Source organism: Lampetra fluviatilis, chromosome 30, assembly GCF_964198595.1.
Source record: "Lampetra fluviatilis chromosome 30, kcLamFluv1.1, whole genome shotgun sequence".
Taxonomy (NCBI): Eukaryota; Metazoa; Chordata; class Hyperoartia; order Petromyzontiformes; family Petromyzontidae; genus Lampetra; species Lampetra fluviatilis.
The window spans coordinates 1886361-1914006 of NC_136304.1; the positions used below are offsets into that span (position 1 = coordinate 1886361).

Sequence of the window (27646 nt, forward strand, 5' to 3'; positions counted from 1 at the left end):
TAATGTAAACATTTTACAAGATTATATCCTTATTGATTTTATTCATCGCAAAAAAACAAAAATAAAACGTGCATTAAAGGCACTTTGATAATGGTTTCAGCAGCAGTTAATAAGTTGTCCGTTTAACAATAATTTCAAATGCAGTACAACCAAAAACAGTGTTGGGGCTTCTGGGTTGAATGACATAAGCTACGAATATGAGGTCAGAATGCTGGCAGACAAGTTGCTGGCTTTTGTGAAGCAAGACACACACACTCTCCTCCTCCGTATCGGTGACCACTTGCCTACCGCTCCGTGTCTCTGCAGGGGAACGGTTAAGTCCGGTGGGCGTAGCGTGCTTGGCACGGGCCCTGGTGCAAGGAATGAAATGCAATGTGGTGCTGCGTCCAATTTTGATCTTCGTAACCCGGCGCCGGGACTCCTCCAGGCCTGGCAGACCCTGGCACGGTTGCAACGTCCGCGTGCTCGATAGCCGCACCATCGGTTTGTCACGGCGCTCGTGGGCGTGGGTGCTCGAGGCTGGACCGGCCGCCTCCCTTTCGACTCGGCTCTGACGAGACGCTCACCAGTAGGTGAGGAGGGTGAGCGTGCCCGGCGCTTCTGGGGAGGCTATCACCACGGCGGTTTCGCTCACCCACATGCGGTGGAGCAGCGACGGGTTCCTGTGCACCACGTTCAGCAGGCGGCCATTCTGTGAACCGAGACAAGCGGTACGTACGGTGATGATTCAGGTTTCGCCAACGTGCGCGATCCACCAAGCCTCGCCTCTCAAGCGCTGGTGAACGGGGCGCTTACCACCGTGTCTGGCTCAAATGCAAAGATCCTCAGTTCATCCGCAAAAGCGCTCACTGTGGGCACCCATGAAATATCGCCTCGAACGAGAGGGGTGGGAATGCAGTGTGGTGTCGCCTGGTTGTACGGGTGTTGTTATGGGTGTTAGTGCGAGGAAAGCGATGGGGTCCCCGTGTCCATTAGCCCCTCTTCGTAGCCCTGTGGCCTGACCCCTCCAGCCAGAGCAGTTGCACCGCCTGCACACTCGATAGGGCCCTGAGAAAGATTGTTTCAGGGCACTTTATGAATGTAAATTAGGAAATTATTATAATAAAAGTATTCATGATTGCGACACTACTGGAGACATGGGCATTACCATGCAATCATAATGATGATGATGATCAGGGCGTGCATTTACAGGTGTTTCTCTTTAACATGCCTCGGCAATTAAAAACGCCTGACGGCACATCCCGTCTCAACCATTCCAATCACCCTGTGCAGAGTAGCCGAGGGGACCCCGAGTGGCAGCTGTCCCAGTCTGGCACAGGTTGTACGCAGGTTGTACGCAGCACTGGTCTGTCAGGATGAATCTACTATTGTTTTTCCTGCCAATGAAGTAATTTGCGAGTAATGTATCAAAATGTCACGACCAACGTCGTGACCCATAACGCCCTGCACGAACGGCCCAGCCGTGGAATCTCGTGGGATCTTTAACGTCCACCATGTCCCCCCCTTCACTCGGCCGCGTCGCATCGAACACGTCGCATCGAACGCGCGCTGCTGTTTGCGGCATTCATGTTCCGCCCTTCGTTCGGTAAACCAGCGCTTTGTATCAGACTCTTGTTGAAGTGCAACAACAATTTTTTAATGTCCACTATGAAGCAGACATCGCATAGTATTTGACAGTTAATACGCACGCGCAGTACCAACCCAGGCGGCCGCTGAGCGCGAACCTCTTGCAGCAAGCGGCGAACGCGCGACCGCTCGGATCGTGTCACACGGTTCTCACCTTCACGTCCCAAACGACGATCTTCTTGCGGTTGCCGCCGCTGACGAGCCGGTCGCGGAGGAGGTGCAGGCACAGCACCACCCCCACGTGCTCGCGCAGAGTGAAGAGGCAGCGCCCTGCGCGCAGACGCGTCACGCGCCCAGTTGTCACGCTCGCGGTCGTCAGCACCAGCAATACCAGACAGCGGCAGTAACGCCGCCAGCGATACCGACAGCAGCGGCGACACCAGATATGCTAACAGCAGCAGCAACAAAAATAATACCAGAATAAACACATTCCTGTGGAGGGAGCTGGTAGGAACGTTGGGTTGCTCGGTCAATGGCCAGGGTCAACGGCGGCATGGTGTATTCCGCAAATATGCCCGACTGTGAGGGCGGGCACAAGCCGGCGTGAGTAGGTTAAACGTTGAGTTTTATAAGGGCACCACGGCGTGACCAGCCCCACCCTCCCCACCCAGCCCCACCCCTCCCACCCCCCACCCAGCCCCACCCTCCCCACCCACCCAGCCCCTCCCCACCCTCTCCACCCCCACCCAGCCCCTCCCCTCCCCACCCAGCCCCTCCCCACCCCACCCTCCCCTTCCCACCCAGCCCCTCCCTCCCCACCCAGCCCCTCCCTGCACGACGGACACAATAATCCCCTGTGGGCTGGTGTAACCAGGAGGTTCCTACCAGTATAATAATAATAATAGCAGCAGCGGCAATATCAGCCAGTGGCTCCCTATTCAATTTGTCTCATTGGTGTCATGCTATGAAACAAATGTACTGTGTTTCTGTTATGAACTCTCACGGCGAGCAGTGCACCACCCTGTGTTGGAGCACAACTCTGGTGTATGAGATAAGAAGGCTCCTTCTGAAGTCACTTTCATTGACCTCTTAATCCCTCTTTATCGTCACGTGCCAGTGAAGCCAACATTTTCAATTCTCATAGCTGGACCCAGCCGAAATTAAGTCCAACATCACGTATAACATGACGGATACTTTTTTTTATAATTCATCGCTGACCATGCTGACACTGTCAGCTCACCCCACGTGAGAGCCTCGTTTCGTTGTAGGCGGCTGCCAGGATTTAGACCCAGGAACCCAGCGGTGCCAGCTCGGTGCTCTGACGTGCCCGACTCACATGACTGCCTCCTGTCAGTGGGGTTCCCAATGGGTATGGCCACCTTCTGCTATAAAAAAAAATACCCTCGAAATAGCCAGAGTTGACATCTACCTGGCATATTTCTTCATGTTTCCAGACGTGGTTATCGTAACTTTGGCACGCCGAGTATACACGTTACGTGTCTGCCAACTATCTCATTCAGTTAACCCAGGGGTCGGCAACCGAAATATAAAAAAAACGAAATATTTCAAGAGACGCAAAGAATATGAATACCAGACGGTGGTCGTGCATAAATAACGTCACCAAGAAGTCCTTAAAGAGCCGCTCGCGGCGCTGGAGCCGCGGATTGCCGACGACCTCTGAGCTAACTCAAAAACACCTGGGTCTGCCGCGTGGCCTCCTGCCAGCCGGCCTTCGACATTTCACGTGGCCTCAAAGCCTGGGGGAGACGCTGTGGTGTTGTCACCACTACTTAAGTGGCGAACGGTGGCGGCGAGCGTTGGAAATGCGTCCGTGGATTTGCTGCAGGCAACAAGGTGGTGATGCCACACGCTATCGAGTCTCGCGCGGGCAAATCCCAGCACGTCCGTGTTCTCAGTGGCTCCACCTGAAAAAATAACTCCCCCGGTGGCGGCGCTACCCCCATTAAAACAAAAACCCAAATCCTGTTGAGGTGACAGAAGACAAACTGATAGTGGAGATGGAGACCAAAAAATGATGATAGAAATGAAGTGACTCGTTATGCTAATAAGATTTGTGTTTTAGAAGATGTGCATTTTAGATTATAATTTTTAAGTACTCTGGGTGCCCCTCGCACTACCTGAGGCCCTACGCCCAGCACCTCCCGTGCTCTCCATCCACATTGGTTATTGAAGAAGTTTCTCTGTGTGCCTATGTATGTGTCTCTCTCTATGTATCTCTGTGATATCTGTCCCTACTTATATGTCTGTCTATATGTCTCTGGTTCTGTGTTTTATCTCTCTCTCAAATTTAGCATTCTCAGGAAGAACGTAATCAACCAGGTAGGGTGTTGACTGTTATGTTATCCGACTCTCTAGTGTATTACATTACATTTCTAAGTATACTAGATTTGTGTTTCAATTTCATTTATACCTGATGATGATTGCTTGTGTTGCAATCGAAACGTCGTAAGCTAGTATTTAATGTATTATTTTCTCTTTATACGTGACTTTACCGAAAGAACCAAAGAGTATTGAAGAAGCATAATTAATTCAGCACACCGCCTAGCGATGTCTGCCAGAAAGACTGCTCTTGAGGTCCGTTGGCATTTTATTTCTTCATAAATGAGTTTAATTCCGTCGCTCCCTGTATTCCGTTTCTCCAAATAAGCACTGAGATTTGCAGTGGAATAGCGGTGTTCTCATGGAATAATAATAATAATAATGTACAGACCCATCGTCAATCCACTTTTGAATGAAAGCCTCTCCATGTCATGATGATTATGGGGGTTGTTGACCCATACTTCACTGCGTTGATCAGTGAGTAAAAAGGAGGCCCAGGACCATATCACTGATGTTCGCCTTTGGCCGGGTGTCAAACTCAGATCACCGATTTTATAACGCAGGACGCATAACCACAATGCCACCGCTCCACTCAAAATGTTTTAAGCAGCTCGATGCATGAAGTAGCTCGTGTAAAACACAAATTAATTGTTGTTGTTGCCTTATACAGCTGACCACTGGTACGAGGCTCAGTGAGCAAACTGTGATTGGCACAGCAGCATATGTGGCTCAAGTGCAATGGAGTGAGTGATTCTATAGTAGAATGTAATCGTACATGCCTAGACTTAAAAGTGTGTGTGCTCCAACCTCTTACAATACACTCCCACCTCTTCAAATACATCTGGCCAGTGTGGGAGAGTAGGCCAAAGTGCCCTCTAGACTACAAGGAGGTCATCTCTGGAGCTCCCTCTAGTGGAGGCCCTTCTGCCAGCAGCGTCGTGAGCCAGACAATGCAGGGCTGCACCATTCACTTTTTTATTTTTATATTCTTGGTTCTTTCGGTAAAGTCACGTAGAAGTGAAATAATAAAATAATAAACGTCGTGAGAAATTTGTATCTTTTTTATTTTTATTATTTTATTATTTCCCTTCTACGTGACTTTACCGAAAGAACCAAAAATATGAATCCCTGTAGTCACGAAAGCTTTAAATAAAAATTAACGTTAAATTCTTACACGCCTATAATTGTGACAGTTCATTGAATCGTGAGAGGGATGAATCACGGACGACTGCTCGCTGCACGACGCCCGCCATCTCCTCCGTGCCGCGTTGGAAGCGCAAGGATGAGACGCTGCGCCGCCGACACTTTAGTGTATGTCGCCTTCACCGTGGCGCCTGTTTGATGTCGACCTGCAACCCCTACAGTCGTAGCGGCTGCTGATCACAACGAGGCAGCGACGCGGCCAAATGAACAAAACGCAAAAAGGTCACGGCAGGGAGGCCCCTCGGCCTTTTCCGTTTGACCGTCTTCGTGATGAAGGCTCGTCTGATGAGGTTTGACTGACACGCGTTAATTTGTTTGGCCCTTTTCATCCAGAGGCGTATGATGTGAAATAAAGCAGCCGGGTGACTTTTTTTCTTTCGAATGCAAACAGATGTTGTTGTTGTGGTTAACGCATCGTTATCACCACCATCATCATCATCATAGCGTCGTTTTGCAAATGGATGAAGTGTTAACGCAGAGTGGCGATATGGGCGGCTTTTGTTGCCGTGTGTGCAGGTACAGACCTTGAAAATTCCACACCCGGACGGAACTGTCGGCAGATCCGGAACAGATGACATTTTCATTGTAGGCGATGCAGTACTGTGAAAAACCAAGAGGCACACGTGACTTTGAAATTCTGATTAAAGTCCAGAAGCACGACCGTGAATTTTGCATGCCTGGCCACCAAACGAGCGGTCCTTTGAAATGGTAATGTCCTCATTTATTCCACCCAATGTTACTGTAAAGGCAAAGGCTCAGCCCTGCAAACACTTGTAAGAGGTGGGAGTGCCCACAATTTACCCCACCACACGCCGCCTGCCAATCGGCTGCTAGGCATGTAACGATGCAGTCGATAAATAAAATATTTTCATGCTCGCGTTACACGTACCTAAGTGTGTTCGTGTTCACACTTGATTAACCCAAAACGTACCCATTACATGCCTACCAGGCACCCAACAATAGATCGGGCTCAATCCTTGCACTCGCCATACATATGCATCAATTTGTTTGCTGTAGAACAAATGATGTTATGATTTATGCCGAATATATGGAAATGAATGTGGAAGAGTAGGTCGCAATAGGGTATAGAAGAGGCCCTCTAGAGCTCCCTCTAGTGGAGACCCTTCTTCCAGCAGTGGCGTGAGCTTACAGCTGCAGTGATATGATACTCCACAGGTCTCTCTTGCAGAGCGGCCTATGGCTGAGTGTTACTCAGCCGCGTTTCCAAATAGAACTGAACTGTTAATCAAATCGCCAGAGCAGGGTGTATGTGTGTGTGTGAATCAATACAAGTCTGCTTCATGAACAAACAGCTTTGCATCCATGGCACACACCGCGGGAAGGAAAAGTCAGAGTCAAGGATGTTATGAATGGGCAAAGGGGAAGGGAGAAGGAAGAGAGAAGAGAAAGAATGGGAAATGAGATGAAAGGGATGGGAAAAGAACAGAAAAAAACTGGAGCAAAAGGTCAGAAAATATGGGGACAGGGAGAGGCCGCACAAGGACATCTACGCTGCACGGTGCAGCGTCTCGATTTAAAGCTTTTGTGACTGCAGGGATTCATATTCTTGGTTCTTTCGGTAAAGTCACGTAGAAGGGAAAAAAAACATAATAAAATAATTCTCACGACGTTTTGGCCACAACGCAAGCAGCCGTCTTCAGGTGGAGAACAGGTCTTCAGGTGGAGAACAGGTCTTCAGGTGGAGAACAGGTCTTCAGGTGGAGAACAGGTCTTCAGGTGGAGAACAGGTCTTCAGGTGGAGAACAGGTCTTCAGGTGGAGAACAGGTCTTCAGGTGGAGAACAGGTCTTCAGGTGGAGAACAGGTCTGTCGAGAAGGCAGACTCTGCCTTCTCGACAGACCTGTTCTCCACCTCGAGAAGGCAGACTCTGCCTTCTCGACAGACCTGTTCTCCACCTAAAGACGGCTGCTTGCGTTGTGGCCAAAACGTCGTGAGAATTATTTTATTATGTTTTATTTTTATTATTTTATTATTTTCCTTCTACGTGACTTTTCCGAAAGAACCAAGAAGGTGCAGCGTCTGTTTTCACAGCGGGCGGTGGGGAGAGGGGACTGGATGGAGAGTGCGGATAGCCACACACGTCAGTTTTGGATCAGAGACATGAGCTCATCGGTGCCACACCGACGCCGCCGCTCACCACCTCCTCCGTGTGGCCCGTGCACGTGGCCAGGCGCTCCCCACTCACGGTGCTCCACACCACGACGAGGCCATCGCCCCCGCCGCTCACCACGCGCGCCACGTCGAACTGGCAGCAGTACACCGCTGCGGACAGGCGCAGAAGCCGCATTCTTTTGATAATGTTCAACACGGAGGCTTTCCCGACCAATGTTATCCGTAACAAAGGGTTTTTTTGGGTTAGATTGCGTAAATAGTCATATGTCCTTAAACCTGCCACCGCCCGACGCAGCCAAAAAAATTGCTTTTTATTATGGATGTTTTTATAATTTTTACTTAAAACTTTCGTGACTGCAGGAATTCATATTCAATTGTTCTTTCGGTAAAGTCACGTAGATAGAAAAAACAAAAAAAATAATATACAAAAAAAAAATTAAAACCAAAAAACTCACGACGTTTCGATGCTGTTTAGCCCCTATTCCCAGTCCCTGCATGTCTCAGGCGTGTTGGCCCTGGCTCAAGCGAGCCGGCTCAACGAAGCCACGCTCAACTTTGAGCCGGCTCTGAGCATGGTCCCCAGCCAGGCTCAGGATTTCCATGAGCTGAGAGTGAGCGGAGCCGTGGCTGAGCAGCCGCTCGCTCACGCATCTCTGAAAGCAACCGGGCGGCTCAGGACTGAGCCAAGCCATAGCTGAGCCATGAATGAGAATACGGCCCTGTTAGAGCCTACCTACAGGGTGCAGTTTTGCTCTCGATGAAGACGAAACCCTGTTGTGGGTTATTTATTTAAATGATTGTTCGTAATATTTCACTACATTTGGTATTTGCGCCATCCCCATAGCGCAAGGCCATCACGGAGGCGCTACGCTTCACAGACGAGTTTAGTTTGAGAGCAGGGGGCGATGTTGTTTCGTGGTTTTACCCAATTCATTAATTTTCCGACAACAATAGAACCCCTCATAACGACCGCCGCCTGTTAACGACTACTCTCTTAACGACGGGCCTCCCTAGAACACAATGTGTTCGCTTACCGACCGTTCCCCTGTTAACGACGGGCTTAAGATGAGCATGCGACCGCCAATTTCGGCCAATCGGCGAGCTCCAAAGTGGTCTGATCAGGCCTCGGCCAATCAGCAACGTTCATTCGTGAGCATTGGGGCATTGTTTACATTTAGTGTCTGCAGCACTTTGAAGTTGAAACATCAACTCGCTTAACGACCAAATCACTTAACGAACAGTTTCGTTAAACCAGTTACCGTCGATAAGAGGGCTTCTACCGTATTTCATTTTTTGGCACTAGCCTACTCATGATATATCATGGTATCTGAGCAGACAAGGTGCAATTCATGATAAATACAGCCACAACATTGATGCCTCATCATGCTGTGTCAATCAAGGGGGTGTGTTGACCATATTTCACCATGTGGGTTGAAGAGGGTGCTCAGGAAGGGTTAAACTATCACTCGCCACTGATGTTCGCCATGGCCAGGAATTGAACTCGGGATAGCAGGTTCAAAGCACAATGCGTGAACCACTGCGCCACCACTTTCCCAATATAGCCATGACATATACACTGCACACGACGTGAGATGTGTCATCTGCAGCAGTGGCCACCCTATTTAATTCTGTTATGACAGCTTTGGAAAAAGGAACTCATGTGGATCCTATTGACAATGTCTCACTGGAGTCATATACAGAGTGGTCTTGGTACCGAAGCCCAATGTTTAATATTTAACATCGCCCTGCTGTTATTTATTCATTTCTTTAGCATTTTTTCAAGTGGCAATTTTCTCCGACTCACATTATCAGGCTCAACGGAGGGGTTTCTGGCTCGGTGCCGTGCAAGATGACGTCAATGCTTTTTAACACCTGGGTTAGATGTGATCACATTCGGCCAAGAACTGCTACCCTGGGGATTGAATTTGAAATGCGCAGTTGGTGAGCCGAATTGTAATTGAGCTCAGAGGTATTATAAAACCCGGAATGTTGTTGTTCTTGTTGGGGTATTCTCTGGCGATTTAAATCAGCTACAACACAATGTGTGTGGGTCTATCCACTGCTGGATGAGGGCCTCCCCGCGCCGTATGGGTCGTGGTGATTAATACAACCATACTTCATAGTGCTGGTCAGGGCGAGCTGGGGAACGTGGATATTCGTATGATCATATTGGCGGCACACCGGTGGTTCACGGTATAGATATTTTTTTAAACTAAATTTTCGCACTCAATCATTTATTTTCCCGCGATTTGCAACCCCGGTCAGAGCATCTTGAGGTGTGGTGGTGCGAGTCAAAATCAGTTCTCGTGATGTCGAAGCAGCCGGAAGACAAATCTTTACATGAGCGGCTGAACACGAAGAAGCTTCACAGTCTGTTGCCGTATAGTAGCACCCAGCCTGATGACGATTGGCTGGCTCCGTGTTCCAAAGGCAGATTTGATTCTTCGTGCCTTAAACTTGGTCGAACGGTTCCTCCATTCAAAGGACCCAAATCAACGGCCAATAATGACCCGTTTTTTGGCAAGTCACAGTAGACTGAATAAACCTTTGAATCGCGTCAAACTTGTCGACAGGGTCAATTAAAGACTGATAAACAGATGTGCTGATTCAAATTTATATTTATACTGTTTTATGAGGACCGGTGTGTTATGCTGCACCGTTGTACCACCAATACGTCCATGTATACGGGAACATTGAATTACAGTACAACAATGGATTTTGCTGCAAGGCCCTCTGTTGATGTTACATTGCAAAAGTCCCGCGGCAGAGCATGCCAACCTGGCGTGCATGGTGGTCACCCAGCCTCATAACATTCTGGCTGGCTTACGCAAGATGTAAATACATCATTACACGGATTACGAAAATGACTTGAGTCATATAAACCGACATGCCTTCACTTCCTCCGGAAAATGTTGCAAAGCACGGCTTTAATGATGGACATTAGCTATTTATCGAGAACTTAAATTGTTGAGTGTGTTATTTCAATAATATTTTGTCAATAAGATAATAAATTGTATAGGATAAGCAACGATTAAAAATTATATTCAGAAAAAATGGGCGTTTCGATTACCGTGGAAACCATATCAAACGACGTATCGTAGTCGTGGATGTATTATTGTCCTTCCCCGGCACCTCCGATTAGCACGGTTGGCTGCGTACGGTGCAAAAAAAGTCCAACATACACACGTATCGCGGCGAGCCTAGCAGGTACACACATTCCAGCATACCTTCGGAGTGACCCCTGAGGATGGCCTGGCACACTCCACGCTCCGTGTCCCACAGTCGCAGGCTGCAGTCCCAGGAGGCGCTGAGGGCCAGGAGTCCACACTGATGAAGGGCCTGCAAGTGACGGGGCAGTGGGCGAAGCTCAGAGTTGTTCAGCCCAAGCAGCGTCCTCCCACACATTTGACCTTTCTCGTATTGTTTTCACGTATGCTATTGCATTGGAAGCGTGACCCGCGATGACACTACGCTCAATCATTTTCTATGGCCAATGGTATCAGGTTGAGTCTCTTTCTGAATTTTAAGTCGGCAACTAATTGACTCACTGCCAGATACATTTGTGCAATGCAGGGCCACGATTCGACGCGAGAAGCTATTTCGGTGTTTATCTACTCGTCTGTATTGTTTGTTGTTTGTCTTGCTTGCATATTTTTGCTCACTCCATTAGCCTACATGGAGCATTAAGATACAATTTACATCTAATTTTCATCAAACGATTGTTATGGTCGTGTTGACCTCATTGCAACAGGGTTACCCAGAATGCAATGTGCCAGAAATGTTTTATAATTTTAGTTTTCATACAAATGACTCAACAGGCAGTCCTCGACTTACGAGCACCCACACTTACGAACACCCGCACTTACAAAGCAGGTTCCATCATTTTTTTTTTTACATTGACTTAAAACACGACCTCGCACTTGCAAACTGAACCACGGAACTATTTTGTTCAGCGGAGCGATCCTCCGCGAGATGTAATGAGTCAGCCTCGTGCTGCGAGTGAGTGTTTGTGTGTGTGCGCGCACGCACATATGTGTGCATGTGAAAGTGAGTGTGTGTGGAGCGGTTGTGTCGCGGTTAGCGCGCTGCGCTACGAAAGCGGGGACCCAAGTTCGATTCCCACTCACGGCCAACACCGGTGACGATTATCTGAACCGGAGTGGTGTTGGCCTATTGGCTTTCGAGGCCAGTATGGGATGGTATGAGATGGCCCCCACCTGTATCTCGTCTTCATGCCCACGCAGAATGTGCAAGCACCTGCCGCCTTTGACCGCCCACACGCGCACGGTCCTACACGCACACGTGCACACACATGCACGCTCTGTGTGTGTGGGCATTTTTTGTTAGTAGGGGAGCAGTAGTGTAACAGTGAGCGTGCTGCGCTACGAAACCTGGGGACCCGAGTTCGATTCCCGCTCATTGTCAACACCAGTGACGATTATCTGAACCGGTCCTGGGCTTCCCCTAGCTCGACTCAGCCTCAAATGAATACCTGGTGCGGTGTGTAAACATCTCCACTAGAAAGACAAAGGCGTGGTGCTGGCCACCCACCTCCTCGTGTGTCGTGCTGGCCTTCATAGGTGCTCGTGAACAGCCCTTGCCCCGACAGTCTGTTAAGCCTATACTGGGCATCTTTGTATTTGTGTACCATCATTAATGTACGTGTGTCATCACTAATGGTTATCGAGCGAGATGTATTGTCGATTCCCAGGGCCGTGGTGGCTTTGGGGAGGCATTCATCCAGCAGTGGATTAATTTTGGCTGACAATTATTTGAAGGAAAAATACAAAGACCCCCCTTTGTAGCGATCACCAAACTCATTGGTTAAGTGAACAGCGGTGCAGAAGTTGCACGCAACATTATGAACCTGGCTCACATCAAGTGGTGACATTTTAACATCTGAGCCGACCCTGGGCATCATCCAGAGCGACACAGCCTTACATTAGTACCCAGTGTTTGTAAACATCGACACTGGGGAGACAAAGGTGGCTGGGCATGCACGGTCCTGACCGCACCACGCACTCATGTGCCGTGCCAGCCTATACATAGGTGGGTGCTAACAGCACTTGCCCCAATAGTCTGTGTAGGCTACACCAGGATATTTGTCTTTTTTTATCCCATCATTAACCGAAGCCTTAATACAGCGAATGGCTAAAACCTTTTGTTGTTGTCGAGGTTGATTTGCAATTTCTACTCTCGCGTGGAAACAAAGCTTCCTTCAGTAATTCTTATTAAATATTAACGGAGGAATCAGTGCCGTAGCGTTCCCAGCCTCAGCCTACCGGCAAGATAACATCTGAAGGAATGGATACACTTTTAACTCTAGATCATCGACAACGATAACTCTCTACAATTACATTATGGAACCTCCTTTGCCAGTAGCAAGATATAGTAATAGGTTTTTACCCTTTTACCTGGCAACAAAACTGACACCTTTATACAAAAAACCCCTATTACTACGAACTCTCTACAACTTTGCGATGTTAGAAACGTCCCCCCCCCCATCACAGCGTCCGTCCATTCTCCCCGGTCTCCTCTGACACCACTCTGCCGCACCACCTTGCCAGCGGCCGCATCTTCACTCGCTCCGACCCAAGGTTCCCCGTCCTCCTCTCTCAGCGCGGAGCTTTGCAGGCACTTTCACGTCTCCTCCGAGGACCTCCGCAATCGGAAATACTGTCCCTCTTATGCACGAAAATATCCCACTGACACCCTAGTGCCCACCCTTACAACATTCATCGTTCAATAATTGTTTTAGACTCAGAGAGACTTCCTGAACATTCATGGTCAAGGAATCTCTCCTTAAGATCAAGATGTCATCTAAACTGCCCATCCTTTTCTCGTCAAAAAAAACAAAGGCGGTCACCGCCAAGCATGCTTTAAGATGCGGTTCTGCGGCCGTCTGGAATGCTCTTCCTTCTGATATTAAGAAGCCACTGGAGCTGTGCACTTTTAAATCATCTAGATTGAAAACAAATTTCTTTAGATCTGCTTTTTGTGTTTAGTTTGTTGTCCTTCCCCCGCACCTCCGATGAGCGTGGTTGACTACGTTTGGTGCGAAAGAAATTAAACATACGTACGCACATACATTGCTGGTGCCTCTTTGTTCACCAGATAAACCCGTCCCGTTATCGTGGATCCCACAGTCTGCCCACCTGCCTTCACCCGGCCATGCCGTCAGTGGGCCCTGCTTGGGCAGGTTCCGGACACAGGGCGAGGAGTTCTCTGCGAGGCGGACCTCCACCCTTGGGGTCTTCGTGACAACCCACACTGCCGCTGTGGCACTGTACAAAAAACATTGTCGCGCATCGTCGTCGTCGATGATGATGATGACTGTCCACTGATTCGGTTCAGCGGAGGTCTACGGTGATTTCACGTAGCCGACGGGGACGCTATCGCATGGCTCGGCGATTTACGCACGCGCTGAATGAACCACGACTCGAACGAACGTTGCGAAGCTAACTGCATTTGGCGAAGTTTCACGGAATGTCCTTTCGTCATCGTAGCAGGCAGTTTTGACCCACCGAGCTGTACCGAGAGTGGCTCGGCCCGGCCCGGGATTTGTTTTCCAACAGCCGTGGAAACGCAACATCAGGCCATCGGCAGTGCCGGCACGGTGCTTTGCAAATAAGCGTTGCGTTCCCTTTTAAGCCAACCTTGCCACGTGCATCAAAGGCGAATGTTTCTTTTCGGACTTTGACAGCTAAAACTTTGATGTTCAAGCGCAATTGCACTCGTCTGCCGAGTCTATCGGAGTCCCTGAGCGGCAGGGCAGGAGATTTGCCAGGCGAGTGAGTTTCAGTATCTTCATGCTGCGATGTACTCACGCCACGCTTCAGACTTTTTGTATTGCACCTATTTTAGGATGCATCTATTAATAAACACGTGGCACATTGTCTGTTTTTTGCTAAAAGAAAACATGGTGTTTTGTTTTTTTGTAAAGTGCGGTTACGCCGTGTGGCTCTCCGTTGCGGTGTCGTGTTGTACACCGTGCTGTTCGCTCCACGCACTGAGGAGGCTGCCAAAATGTGGAGCGAAACGTTGGACACAATCTCGAATGACACGCGGTACGATCCCGAAAACACATCGGGGAGCTGTGAACAACGCTCGTGAGAGTGAAATGCCCTTTTAGGCCATTTTACTTTGGAACATATAATTTGGGTCTATTTAGTGTGTAATTGCAGTGGCATCTCAGGAATGATGATTATTTTGAACGTCCTTTCCAATAGATTGTGTTTGTTTTGCAGTCTTTCCCAAAAGCCTACAGAGATATGGCCAATAGTTTTGCCTGTCCTGTGTGGTAAGTTTCATAGCAACTGGGTTACCGATAGTTTTGGAGTTGTTGTGAATATGAGATGGAACAGACGGATGGACAGAGAGACATAGAAGAGACATATAAGCGAGTAAGAAACACCGAAAAATGCATGCTTGAGAAGAAACATTTGAAATTGAGAACGTACGCAGGTAGGTGTATGCCATCATTCAAACGTAAGCAAAGTAAGGCGGGCTTGGGCAGGACACGGGGCCGGAAGAAACGAATCTGACGGTCAAGGATCATGACGGAGGGGCAGCAAGTGAATAGCGGAACCCGTATACGTCCACCGGGGGAGACGGAGCGACTAAATCAGTTCGTGGGCAGGTGCTGGCTGGATTATTACATCGGAGGATTGTGAGAGATGGCGGCGACTTGGCGAGGCCTTCATCCAGAAGTGGATTGAACAAGGCTACTGCTGTTACTGCTGATGATGATATTGATCAGGCTATCAGTAGTGATGAGATGTTAACTACCCTTCCCGGTATACAGGAGGTTGTGGGTTCGACCCCACCCGGATGCCTGTATATATTTGGACTTGGCATGTTCTGCCCGTGGTCGCGTGGATTTTCTCCGGGTCCTCCGGTATTTTCTCTGCACATTCAGAAACATGCGTTTAGAGTATTTGACTGCTACTATACATTTCCGCGTGATAAGCCACTTCGTTGAGCTATAATTTGTGGCCAGGTCGCTTCTGAAAAAGAGCCACATGGCTCAGTGGACCATAGATGCTAAAATAAAAAACATGGTTTTAGTTTACTGGTGCGCGTGCTTCACCTGTCCGCACTCGCGCTCAGAAGTCTCGCTCCGTCGTAGCAGAGGTGATCGACGGCGGCCGAGTGGCCCATGAGGGCGCGCGTGCACTCGCCCGTGGCTGCACTGAAGACGCGGATGAGGGAGTCGGAGCAGCCCGTGAGCACCACCCCGGCCTGCACACGTGACACGCACGCGTCACCGTACGTGCCACGCCGGGGGGCGTTGGGGACGCACGCCTGCCGTGTGATCGAGGATCCCACCGCCACCGAGAAGCAGTCACCTTCCTTACAACTGGAAAATAAAAAGAATCTCCGAAAGCAACAAACGGTGGGACAACATCGTGTCTGGTAGGGCAACCCGGATTCGAAGAGAATTTTTTTCAGGCGCGCCAGCTCAACGCTCTGGCGACCTCCGAACCACGTGGCCACGCACCTCTATGTTCCCACTGTTCTTATTAGCGCAGAGAGTACCGTCAAATCTTATTTATCTGAGCTAATGGGAGGAAGCGGTGGGTGGGTAGGGTGGGTGGGAGTGGATGGCACAGATGACACCAGACCACAGACGATGCAAATGCACGCCTCGTGTGTATTTGACCGAGGGCGCAGCAGCGCTTACCCTGACCCGCACGGCGTTGACGGCGTCCGTGTGCCGGGCGAGCACGTGCGCACACTCCGAGGTGGCCACGCGCCACACGCGCGCCGTGCCGTCCACGCTGCCGCTCACCAGCCACTCGCCTGCGGAGCGGCGGGCCACCAGGTACCCTCGTCGTCATCGTCATCATCGTCGTCATCGTCATCATCATCGTCATCATCATCATCGTCGTCGTCATAATCGTCGTCATCATCGTCGTCGTCATCATCGTCGCCATCATCGTCGTCATCATCATCGTCATCATCGTTGTCGTCGTAATAATTGGAGGCGCACTTTTAAATCATCTAGATTTGAAACTCATTGCTTTAGAACTGCTGTTGGTGTTTAGTTTGTTGTCCTTCCCCGATTATCATGGTTGGCTATGTAAGGTGCGAAAGAAGTTCAAAACACATACATATATACATAGCAAATACCGTGGTCGGCATCATCATCGTCGTCATCATAACCAAAGGCGCACAGGGGAAGGGGGGAATGGGCGATTGCCCCCCACTACCCCCCTTCCACCCCCCATCCAGCCCGCCCGCGAAAAATATATTTAGACAGCCGTCACATGTCATGCACATTTTTTTTTTCGAATAAAATTACTGATGAGTCTTGGCGTACATTTAATTTTAGATACACTTAATATTCAAGAAAGTGCTCTTAGTAGGACACCTAGTGTATTAAGGCAGCCGATGGCGCATGTGTGAGTGGTTTTGTCCATCGCTCCCGTCACTTAGATATCCGTGTGTTTTTTTGTTATACCAAACTGCATGAGTTTATTATTTTAGGCTGAGTTGACCTCGGGCAAAGCCAGGTCACAGTCAGATATCAATTGCCACTGGTGTTGGCCATTGCGAGACATTAATCGGATCACATTACAAACAGTCCCTGGGTCTCGGAAGACCCGATTTACGGAAATACGTCCTTACGAAAAAGCTCCCATAAATCATGTAAAAAAAAATGAATGCGTGGAAATGTTTGCGTTAGCTATGCAAGCGCAAGACGTGCAGCGCGGCGAGGTTGAGGATGAATACCGTGGAGCATTACGCCTCACTCTAGCTTCACTAGGATGAAGGTAAATGGAATTCATCTTGATTTTTGGAGGACAATTGTTCGGTTTCCGACATACGGAAAATTCGGGTAACGGATCGTTCTTGGGAACCTAACCCGTCCATAACCCGGGCACTGTCTGTATAGTCTGGGTTGGCCAGCTGGGAAATGTGTGTGCGCACGGTACACAACATCCAGTATATCTCTCGTTATGGCTGTGGCTACGAGTTACGTGCCTCCCCCCAATCTATAAGCGCGACCACGAAAATATCTGGTGAGAAATTAAGTGTGGAGAGTGCAGTTATAATCGCTTACGAATGCACACATTTTGTATTTCCGAAGCTCAGACCTGCAGCCAATAATAAAATGCGATTTGGATTGGCATAGTGGCTAATGCGACTGCATCTCAAGACATTTATAAATCCCTGGTGAGCAAATGAAATGTTCAATTTATCATGCATACAATAATAATAATAAATAATAATGTTTCCATTTCTATAATTAGCCTCATACATGTTTTATTTGCAAAGTCAACTCAGAGTCAATTCCTGCTCCAATGAGCATTGAGGGACTGCTCATCTCCCATTTACAGCCCTGAGTCAGTGGGGGAAATTTCACATTCCTATGGCTGGGGGGGGGGGAGCTTATCCAGAGAATAACCACTTGACTTCCTCACATTTTATATGAACTAAGAGTCCCCCAATCCCCAACATGCACTATATTAGCTCGCAACCTTCTGATTGTGAGCTGCTCGCTCTACCGCTGAGCTAGCGAACCGGCTCCACTCTATTTGCAGAGACCTCGCTCAATATGCACTCGCACCCCAGGCTAGCAGCTGACAAACTCCCATCGTCATTCTCTCTCTCTCTCCCTTTATGTTTTATTAATTTGTGTGGAACCGAAATAACAGCCTCTGCCGAGTGGAAACTGCACTCCTCCTCCCGCTGCAGAGATGACAGCCCCAGCGACCCTCACTGCAAGTTCACAAAGTGTACCCCAAAGAAAAATCGTTGTGGGACCATTTTACAAAAGGGAGAAAAAAAACAAGGAAGAAAAATGATGTGTGCATGGATTTTATGATACGACCTAATGTGTGCTTGTCTTCGGATGTGTTTCGTTTTGTTTCGAGAACATACGCCGGTTAATGACATTATTAAAACTGTTAATTAAAGTATGCATGTTGAACTTCTTTTGCCCCGTACGTAGCCAAGCGTGTCCACGTGGCGTTGGGCAGGACATGCCGCTATAAGTGACGATGGCAACATTGATCGTGATGGCCGGTGGTCAGGACTGACGTCGGGAGTGGAAGCCAAAACTAGCTCTAATATCACCGATCTTAGCCATGACCGAGACTCAAACTCTGGTCACATGGGTAACTGTACCATGATATTTATTGTGATGTTTGATTTACATACATAGATTCATACAGTCCCGGTATTGAACCTATTTGTCCTTAAGCCCACGTTAACTACCCCTCTGTGCAAACGTCGCAGCACCGGAATCGGGTACCGTTCTGATATAGTTATGCACGCGGTGCTCTTAGTGCACCGTGATTTCTGTTATCTGGTCCGTTTGCCGATTAACCTCGGGACTCAGGCTGACGCCTCAACGCCCGCTCACTCTCACAACTCACGCTTGCAATGCCTGAATTTAGCAGCTGCATCGCACCTATTCCCGCATGCGCCCTGGACAAATGAGCATCACCACAGCTCGGGTTGCCTCCCCTTCATGTACAAACCCCCCCCCACCCCCTAAAAACAACGACATATCATGGGCAAAAGAATGATGTCTAACAATTGTGGAAGAGGGAAGAATTACATATCAATGGTATTGTCATGAGCAGTGTATTATTACACAACTGATAAACACCAGGAATTTTAATGACCTGGGAAAACGTAGACATTTCCCAGGACAGCTACACTCAAAAAGGGGATGATCCTGTGGAAACCAGGATAAGTGTCAACCTTACGCACAACGCAATCAATCATGCTTGCACGCATGTCGTCTCCCTCTTCACTTTTCACGGATTTTTCCGCCAGGAATTTGATCTGTGCTTGTGCCGACAGATGGCGTGCCATTTGAATTTCATTATGGGGCCGTTAGGGTTGTGACGTTGCTATTTCCGTTCATCGTGATGACGCTTTGCTGAAGAGTTTATCAACTTGTTTTCATTATATTTAATTGATAAGTAGGCATCATGCCATGACTTTAAAAAAAATTCACCATTCGGCATGTGCATCGCCCTGTGTCAGAGAAAGCCCCCCTCGGAAGATGACCTCCTGGAATTATTTCTAAAATAATCATCTCTATGCACACTATAATAACATTCACTTATAACACAAACAGTATCAGCTTGCTCTCGAAGAGACAGCATGACTCAGAGGCACGAGGAGGAACCACAGAAAAGCTGGAAGGCAGCCATGCTGTGGTCAGCTGGTGCCAATGATTACCCAAGCTTTTGTGGTCCTCCACTGTTATATATGAAGGTCAATTAATGAGTGTTTATATGTAGGTGAAAAACGGGGAACCCAGACAACACTCTATCCCATACAGGTTTTACAGGTGAGGTCCACATTTGCTGTGCTGCCTTTTCCTCGCGAGCCTCATCGACGCCCACGGGATGTGAATTTCAAAAAATGTGTGTGATCCGCCAACCCTCGCTGCCTCCACAGTGCTGGATTACAGGCCGCGTGCGTAGCCACCCGGTGAAATGAAACTAAAATATATCTACAAGCTAAAAAATATTGTATTTGACCAGATAACGCTATTTAGTTATTTTTCAGAAGCAACTGTCCACAAATGATAGCTCAACCAAGTGGCTTATCATGTGGACATTTACTTCAGCCAAATTCTCTAAACGCATGTTTCTAAAGGTGAGGGGAAAACCCGGAGGACCCGGAGAAAACTCACGTGACCACAGGGAGAACATGCAAACTCCAAATATACAGCAGGCGTCAAGGTTGGGATCGAACCGACGGCCTCCTGTATACCAGGCGAGGCAGGCAGACATGTGCCAGAATGAGGTGCGTATTGCGAGTGACTGCCTAGTCGGGGGACTGCAGGCAGCGGCGATTTTGAGACGAGTTCAAGGGTTTCGCGGGCAGCAGCGACCATCTCACCGTCGCAGTCGAGGCACGTGACGCGATCGCCGTGCCCTCGGAGTGCGCGCTCCACCGCGTACCGCCCGCTCGCCCAGTTGGCGCTCAGGTGAGCGGCGCGCGCGTGCACGCGCTTCCAGTGGCACGTGGGCACGAGCGAGTTTCTCCCCGTGTCGCGAATGCTGTGGTCTGTGTACGTGGGGCTGGTGCGGGCTGCAGTCATCACCACCACCACAACCAGGGATTCAATTCAACCGCGTCTGTCCGGAGTCGGCGACTCGGAAATGATTTCTGCACCCTTGCGCACCACGTCGAGTATACTACTCGCTACGGCTGATCATCGTCTGATTATTATCATCATCTGTTCATCATCCGTTCACAATTTTAAGATACATTTTCTCTGCATGTAAAACAATTGTTTCATTTAAGTCCATCATCATGTCTTCTGGAATAATGTCACCACCGCAACCAGGGATTAATTTCAACCAGCTTTGTGCGGTTCAGTGACCCATAACATAATTTACATCTGGCGAACCACAGACAGTATATATACCTCTCAATGTGGTTGTGACTACCAGTTAAGTAGCCTATTGGAGTCGCCAAATGACTGGGTGGGAAATTAAACCCTGACCACAACCATTGTCATGCATCATTAATCGTCAGTGTTTACAGTGTTATTGTGTCATTGTGACTGCCCTCTGTGGGTTTGTCAATACGCCCATCGTTGTCCTTTCCCCGCACCTCCGATAAGCATGGTTGGCTACGTACGGTGCGAAAGAAGTTCAACATAAATGCATCATATGTTTATCATTTTAAGATTCATTAAACAGATTTACATTTTCTTAGGTGTTTTTGGTAAAGTCACGTAGGTAAAAAAATAATAGAAATAAAATAATAATACATGAAAATAAATTTCTCTTATTTTTTACCTACGTGACTTTACCGAAAAAACCTGAGAGTATGAATCCTTGCAGTCACGAAAGCTCGAATCTAGATTTGCATTTATCTCTGCACGTCAAAATAAAAAAAATACTTTAGTTCATCAGCCAATGTGCCTTTCGGACTAGGCGAGGATTGCTGACCAGATGCTATTTCAAGATACGGCCCTGTTCAACGCAAAAGCAATGTGCATGTACACATACAGCCCTTTGTCAATCCACTGCTGGATGAGGGTCTCCCCTGACCATGTGGGTCATACTTTAACCACGCTGGTTTGTGCCGGTTGGTTAAAGCAGGGAACGTTGGCACGGGGACATAGAATCACGGTGCAACAATATATTGCTGCCCCACGCTGCCCATAAAATCGCAAGCGTGTGATTACTCACTGTTGCGGACCATTACGGATAGTAAAATAAAAAAAGTTGAAACCGTTTTTATTCCGTGGGCTCATGGAGGCTCTGGATGTGTCTGTGTGCACCTGTAGCTGAGCAGTGGGAGCGTTGGGTCTCAACGAGGAGTTGATCCGTGCCAAGGTGGAGCCATCCCCGTGCCGCACACAGCCTCTTCCTGTGTGGAGCAGCACAGTAGTAACACGGACGTGGGAGTGCGGAAGTACCCTACAACACCGAATTCTGCTGGTGGAAATCCATCCAACGACTGTCCAGAATGAATCCTGTTTAGCTACCGAGATATGATGAGATCGAGTGCATTCCACCTGATTCAGCCGTAGGTAGACGGCACAGTAGGTGTTAATAATTCATCCATCCTGCCCTGCAGCATCACATTGGATGCCCATCGCATTCGAGATGCACGGTAAGATGGAGCATCCCAACCCAACCCAAACATCTATTTATTCTATGGGTCTTTTGGTAAAGCCACGTAGATAGAAAAATAATAAAAATATCACGACGTTTCGATCGCAACACAAGCAATCGTCTTCAGGTGAGATTGTTTGTGTTGCGATCGAAACGTCGTGATATTTTTATTATTATTTTTCTATCTACGTGGCTTTACCAAAAGACCCATAGAATATGTATTCATGCAGTCACGAAAGCTTTAAGTCAAGATCAAACATATATTATATAGAATTAACACGGGCAGGATGTAAATGTACAACATAGATTAACAGCAGGGTTGGGCGAGATCGCCGAGCAAATGGGCACACACTCGACACAGCTTATATGGCCCCTCCAATCGGCCAGAAAATGATTTAAGTTGAGTGTGTAGTGGCCCTATTCTCGATTTGGGTTCGAATAGGAGTGTCACTTGACATTGATTAAACTGACTTTTAAGTGGAGCAAGTTTATGGTCTCAGCCTAGTAACCAATTACTGCAGAAAAACGAATTGCCTTAAATTTGGCGTTTCATTTCATTTCAGCTGTGAGAATTCAACAATTGTGTTTGACTGCTGAGCAACAAACGTATCCTGCAGCCGGCTTTGTGGTAAATCCTCTCCCTGTGTGGACAAAAAGTCACTTGAAGGTTTCTCAGAGGTAGTTCTATGACAACTGCTTCCGTGGGCGTTTCTCTAACAGACAGCACAAATGGAATCAAATTGGTCCAAAAATATCAGTACCATTTGGCGAAACTGCACAACTTAGTGGAAAATATAAAGTATTTGGGGAAAGTAGGTTGCTTCACAAACAGTGGATTGTCCACTACAGGGCTGGTTTCCACCTGTCGGAGCCTTCCCAGAATTTGTCCCTTTTTGGAGGTAGATACTCTCCTGGATAATCTGTAAATGTCCCTGGGTCCTTAAAATTCTAGTTTTTTTTGTCAGTTGCATAATAACGGACCACTTCAAGACAATGCATTTACATGTAAGTATTCCCCCTCTTCCGGTTGTTTTGAGATACAGATCTGTATTCGTATGCCTGTGATGTGTCCCAGTATTTGTACCTCATGAACATCCATTGGCCATGGATACTCGTTTGACCGCTTGGACATGGGGAACACATTCACTTTGAGCTTTGCCTGGTTGACCCAAGACATCTGGAGTTGTGGACCTGGCTGCATCTAAAAGTCTCGCTCTTTACCTGGGAAGGATAGGGAGGGAGTGTAGAACCCACCAGAGAACGTCGCTGTTGGCCCGCTCTCTCCACACGCGGCTGCAGAGGGCCACGTGGCACAGATCGGAGGGTCCGAGCAGCGCCAGGACCCGTTCGGCCAACTCGGCGGGCAGCAAGCGGACGGGGTCGACCAGGAGCAGCAGTCGGAGCGAAGCGAACGCCTCCCGCAGCTGCTGCGGCTGTGTGGGGCAAAGACGCGTGGCCTCCGCATCACTGGATATGATCGTGATGATGACGGCGACGATGTAATAATGATGGTAGGATGATAGAGTGAAGGTGTATGGAGCAGTGGTTGTGCGATAGGGGTGACAGTCGTTCGCTAATCCACGTAGTTGTGTTTATTAGGATTTGAATTCGAGATGATTTGTTCGTACACCCCTTAGTTGCGTCAATTGATTATCTCGGGGCCCTCTTGAGCTACATGGGGCTCTGGGCTTTTGCTTGCTTCGCTTATAAGTTTAACATACACAGGCGTCAGGGTCGGAATCGAACCCACGACCTCCTGTATACCAGGCGAGGTAGTCAACATCTCGCCACTGTACACGTACACACTAATTTATGTAGAACTGCTTTTTGTGTGTTTAGTTTGTTGTCCTTCCCCCACACCTCCGATTAGCGCGTGGTGGACAACGTTACGGTGCGAAAGAAGTTCAACAAACAACGACCGCCGCTCGCCACTAAGTGGCGGTGACGTCACCACGGCGCTTGTGCCAGGCTAGGTGCACCACTTTAAGGCCACGTGGAGTGTCGGACGCCCGCTGGCAGGTCAGGGGGCAGACCCAGCAAGTGCCATGGGTCGACTGACTGAGATGACTGCTGGCCGATGCACCACCTGTGGCCCCCTATTACTGTGCAACACAAAAACAACAGTCCCCCCTACTACACACTGTAGGGGCAAGTGCTGTTAGATATACATACACACATACATACAGATATACATACACATACATACAGATATACATACACACACATACATACAGATATACATACACACAGACAGATATACATACACACACATACATACAGATATACATACACACACATACAGATTTACATACAGACATACATGCACATACATACAGAGATATACATACACACACACATTACATACAGATATACACACAAACAGATATACATACACACATACATACACACAGACAGATATACATACATACAGATATACATACATACACATACAGTACATACAGATACACACACAGACAGATATACATACATACATATAGACATACACACATACATACAGATATACATACACACATACAGATATACATACACACATACATACAGATATACATTCACACACAGACACAGATATAAACATAAAGATCACCCATATAGCCATAACAGACTGTAGGGGCAAGTGCTGTTAGCGAGCACCTATGAAGGCCGGCACGGCACACGAGGGGGTGGGTGGCCAGCACCACGCCCGACCGCCTTTGTCTCCCCAGTGGCGATGTTTACACACCGCACCAGGTACTCATTTGAGGCTGAGTCGACACACAAACACACAGACATACACACACACACAGACACGCAGACACACACACAGACACACACACACAAAGATAAAACAAAGATCCCCCGTATAGCCTTAACAGACTGTAGGGGCAAGTGCTGTTAGCGAGCACAGACACACACATACACAGACACACACATACACAGACACACACATACACAGACATACACAGACACACACACAGACATACACACACAGACATACATACACACAGACACACACACACAGACACCCCTAGGGCCTCTACCTCACCTGGCAGGTGAGGTAGAGGCGCGTGAGGGCGTCTCCCTGCCGCTTGGCAGGCAGCGAGGAGAAGAGCGCCACGATGTTGAGCAGCGTCTCGTCTACGCCACCCTGCAGCTGCTGCTGCTGCTCATGGGTCGTCATCTCTCCCTAGGCACAGGGCAGCGGGCACACCACCACCACCAACCACCAACAACCACCACCAACAACAACCACAACCACCACCACCTCCCGTGAGCGTCTCGATCCGTGTTGCCACGGCGACTCTGTGTGTGTGTGGGGAGCCCACGCGACGCGTCTCGTTCACCGCCTCGCACGAACAACGCTCGACTCACAAGTGGCGCACTTTTGCTCAAACGAGCACACGGTGTGGTCCAAAGGCGATGTACCCACAATGTAGGTTGTTTTGGTGGGAGGGAGGGGAGGGGGTAGATCGCATTAATATGAATGTGTCGTGAAACCTGCCACCACCCGACACTGTGGGTTTGTCACGTAAACAGAACGTGCCAATTAACGCGTTATCAGTACAGCAATAGCGGTGTGTTGGAGAGCAAAGCCGTGTGGTGGTCGTTTGACCATACTTCACCACGCTGGTCAGTGTGGGGGATTGTTGAAGGCTGAGTTGAGTTTTACCAGGTGAGAACTCACGAGACCAAGATAGGTCCCATTTGCAAGCATCACTTGGGTCTCACAACAATGCCAAAAAGCAAAAAAAAAATAGTAAAAACATAAACAACTACCACACGACAAATAAAAAAATATCGCACAAACATCAGTGTAAAATCAAAGTTAAATTAGACGCACAGTAAACCGGTTCGGACATTATTTTTGTACTGACCATTGCACGATTTCAAGATTTAGGGACAGCACAAAACACACGAGGACCGATATGGGTCTCGTTTGCGAGAGTGATGGTAACATCACCACGGGGTTAGTTCGTAGGCTCTCCTGCCGAAAACGTATAAATAACATTCCACATTTAGAACAAGAACAACAAACATTATCTTTGGCAAAATCTACAGCGATAGTAAAGGCTCGCAACAATAGCATCCTCTACGCGCTACCCATCACAGCCAAGTGTGCACACAGAGCAATTCATCTTTGCTATTGAATTGCTCAGACAAGCGTGTAATGAATGCATTTGTGTGTTGTCTCTGAAATATTATGCTACATACACCGCACGACTACTGCTGTTGGAAATATCCGCAATATATTGGGGAAATACCATATTCTCTACATTACAAGACGTTCTGGAAATTAAGACTTGCACACACAAAACCGTGTCATGTGAAAATTAGTTTTCATTTCCATCTTGTATAATTTGATGTTGCATTATGTCATTATGGTGACCTCCAGGTCACTCTTGCAAATGTGATTTATCCCAGGATTCTTGAGTTGTGTTTCCCTGTTTAAAACAAAATAGATCTTCCTAGAGTTGTACAAAACTGGTTACACGCACCTACCGACTTATATGACGCACCCTGAACTTTTTTCTCTAAATTACAAAGGGAAATGAGTGCGTCTTAAAATCCGGAGGGTATGGCAATCGTTCAGAAGATTCAACTCATCATGCTCGCCACGTGGAGAAAGAAATGATCTGACAAGAGGGATCTTGGCATACGTGATCATTGTTTAAAAAACATCTGTATTATATTGATGAGCTGTGTCATTTCATTCATTTGATTTATACTTCGTCGATTGACTGTCGTTTTAAAATTGATGACCACAATGTAGAAGTATCGTATGATGTAGACAAATAATATTTGATGTACGGTGGGCCCTCTGGAATAATAAAGACACATTGATGATTGTCAGCCCCTGTTGGCGATGAACGTTTATCGACGAAACTTTGCCACGTCCTGTCAGTGCGGGTTGATGATTCTGGTGGAGATGCTGCCGCACCTCCGATGAGCACGGTTGGCTACGTACGGTGCGAAAGAAGTCCATCATACAGCACACACATCCTGTGCCAGGACGAGCTCAAATATTATCACTCGCCATTGATGTTAGCTGTGCGTGGCCGGGAATCAAATTCAGGTGGGAGGACTTTGTGGTGCGGGGTGATCGCCACCGCTCCTCCAGCCCAGTGGCTGAGTCACCCCTCCGGTTGAGGAGTGTGTGCTTATATTAGCTTATATGAACATGAGTGTGTGCTTGTGTTGAATCAATGCTGCTGAAACGACGCACTCACAAGAATGCGGTGTGGCTGATGGGATGTGTTTAAAATATTTATACGTTTCCATATATTTTTTTCACGTGGAGATACTATGGGTAGGATGCGTATTTATTGTCCCATATATACTGTTAGGGGTGCCGTGGTGGCGAGATGTTAACGACCTCGCCTGGTATACAGGAGGTCGTGGGTTCGATCCTGACGCCTGCTGTATATTTGGAGTTTGCGTGTCTCTCTCTCCGTGGTCGCGTGAATTTTTCCCGGGGTCCTCCGATTTTCCCTCCATATTTCGAATCAACATCACGCATTTTAGAATATTTGGCTGCTATACATTTCCACATTGGGCTATCATTTGTGGCCAGGTCGCTTCTGACAAAAGAAGAAGCTACATAGCTCTGTGAGTCTTACCTGGTAAAATGAAGAAACCACAAATCTTAATATTTTAATACATTTAACAGACGTTGATGAGCAAGTGACACATCCTATTTTATAACCGCGTCTGCAGGGACCCCTGGTGGACACGTCCCGCTAAAGCCACCACGCTGGTGAACATCCTGGGCATTGACCCAGGATGTTGATTCCGTGCCTGCCGAG

General features: G+C 48.1%; 1 protein-coding gene across 3 annotated transcripts; it reads right to left on the reverse strand.

Moving 5' to 3' along the window:
- Positions 1-562: 562 nt before the first annotated feature.
- LOC144943292 (uncharacterized) lies at positions 563-25262 on the reverse strand. Of its 3 annotated transcripts, none has more exons than XM_078870662.1 (12): positions 24889-25262; positions 23100-23278; positions 21509-21597; positions 20113-20304; positions 15926-16044; positions 15332-15483; positions 11460-11532; positions 10470-10581; positions 7271-7392; positions 5634-5709; positions 1781-1896; positions 563-691 (listed from the first exon to the last, which is right to left on the reverse strand). In XM_078870662.1, the coding sequence occupies exons 1-12, from the start codon at positions 25021-25023 to the stop codon at positions 563-565; spliced, it is 1494 nt and encodes a 497-aa protein (XP_078726788.1). In that variant the 5' UTR covers positions 25024-25262. The 3 variants fall into 3 exon arrangements, with proteins under 3 accessions (XP_078726788.1, XP_078726787.1, XP_078726789.1); XM_078870661.1 differs by having other exon boundaries at positions 7268-7392; XM_078870663.1 differs by lacking the exon at positions 20113-20304 and having other exon boundaries at positions 7268-7392.
- Between the last annotated feature and the right edge of the window lie 2384 nt (positions 25263-27646).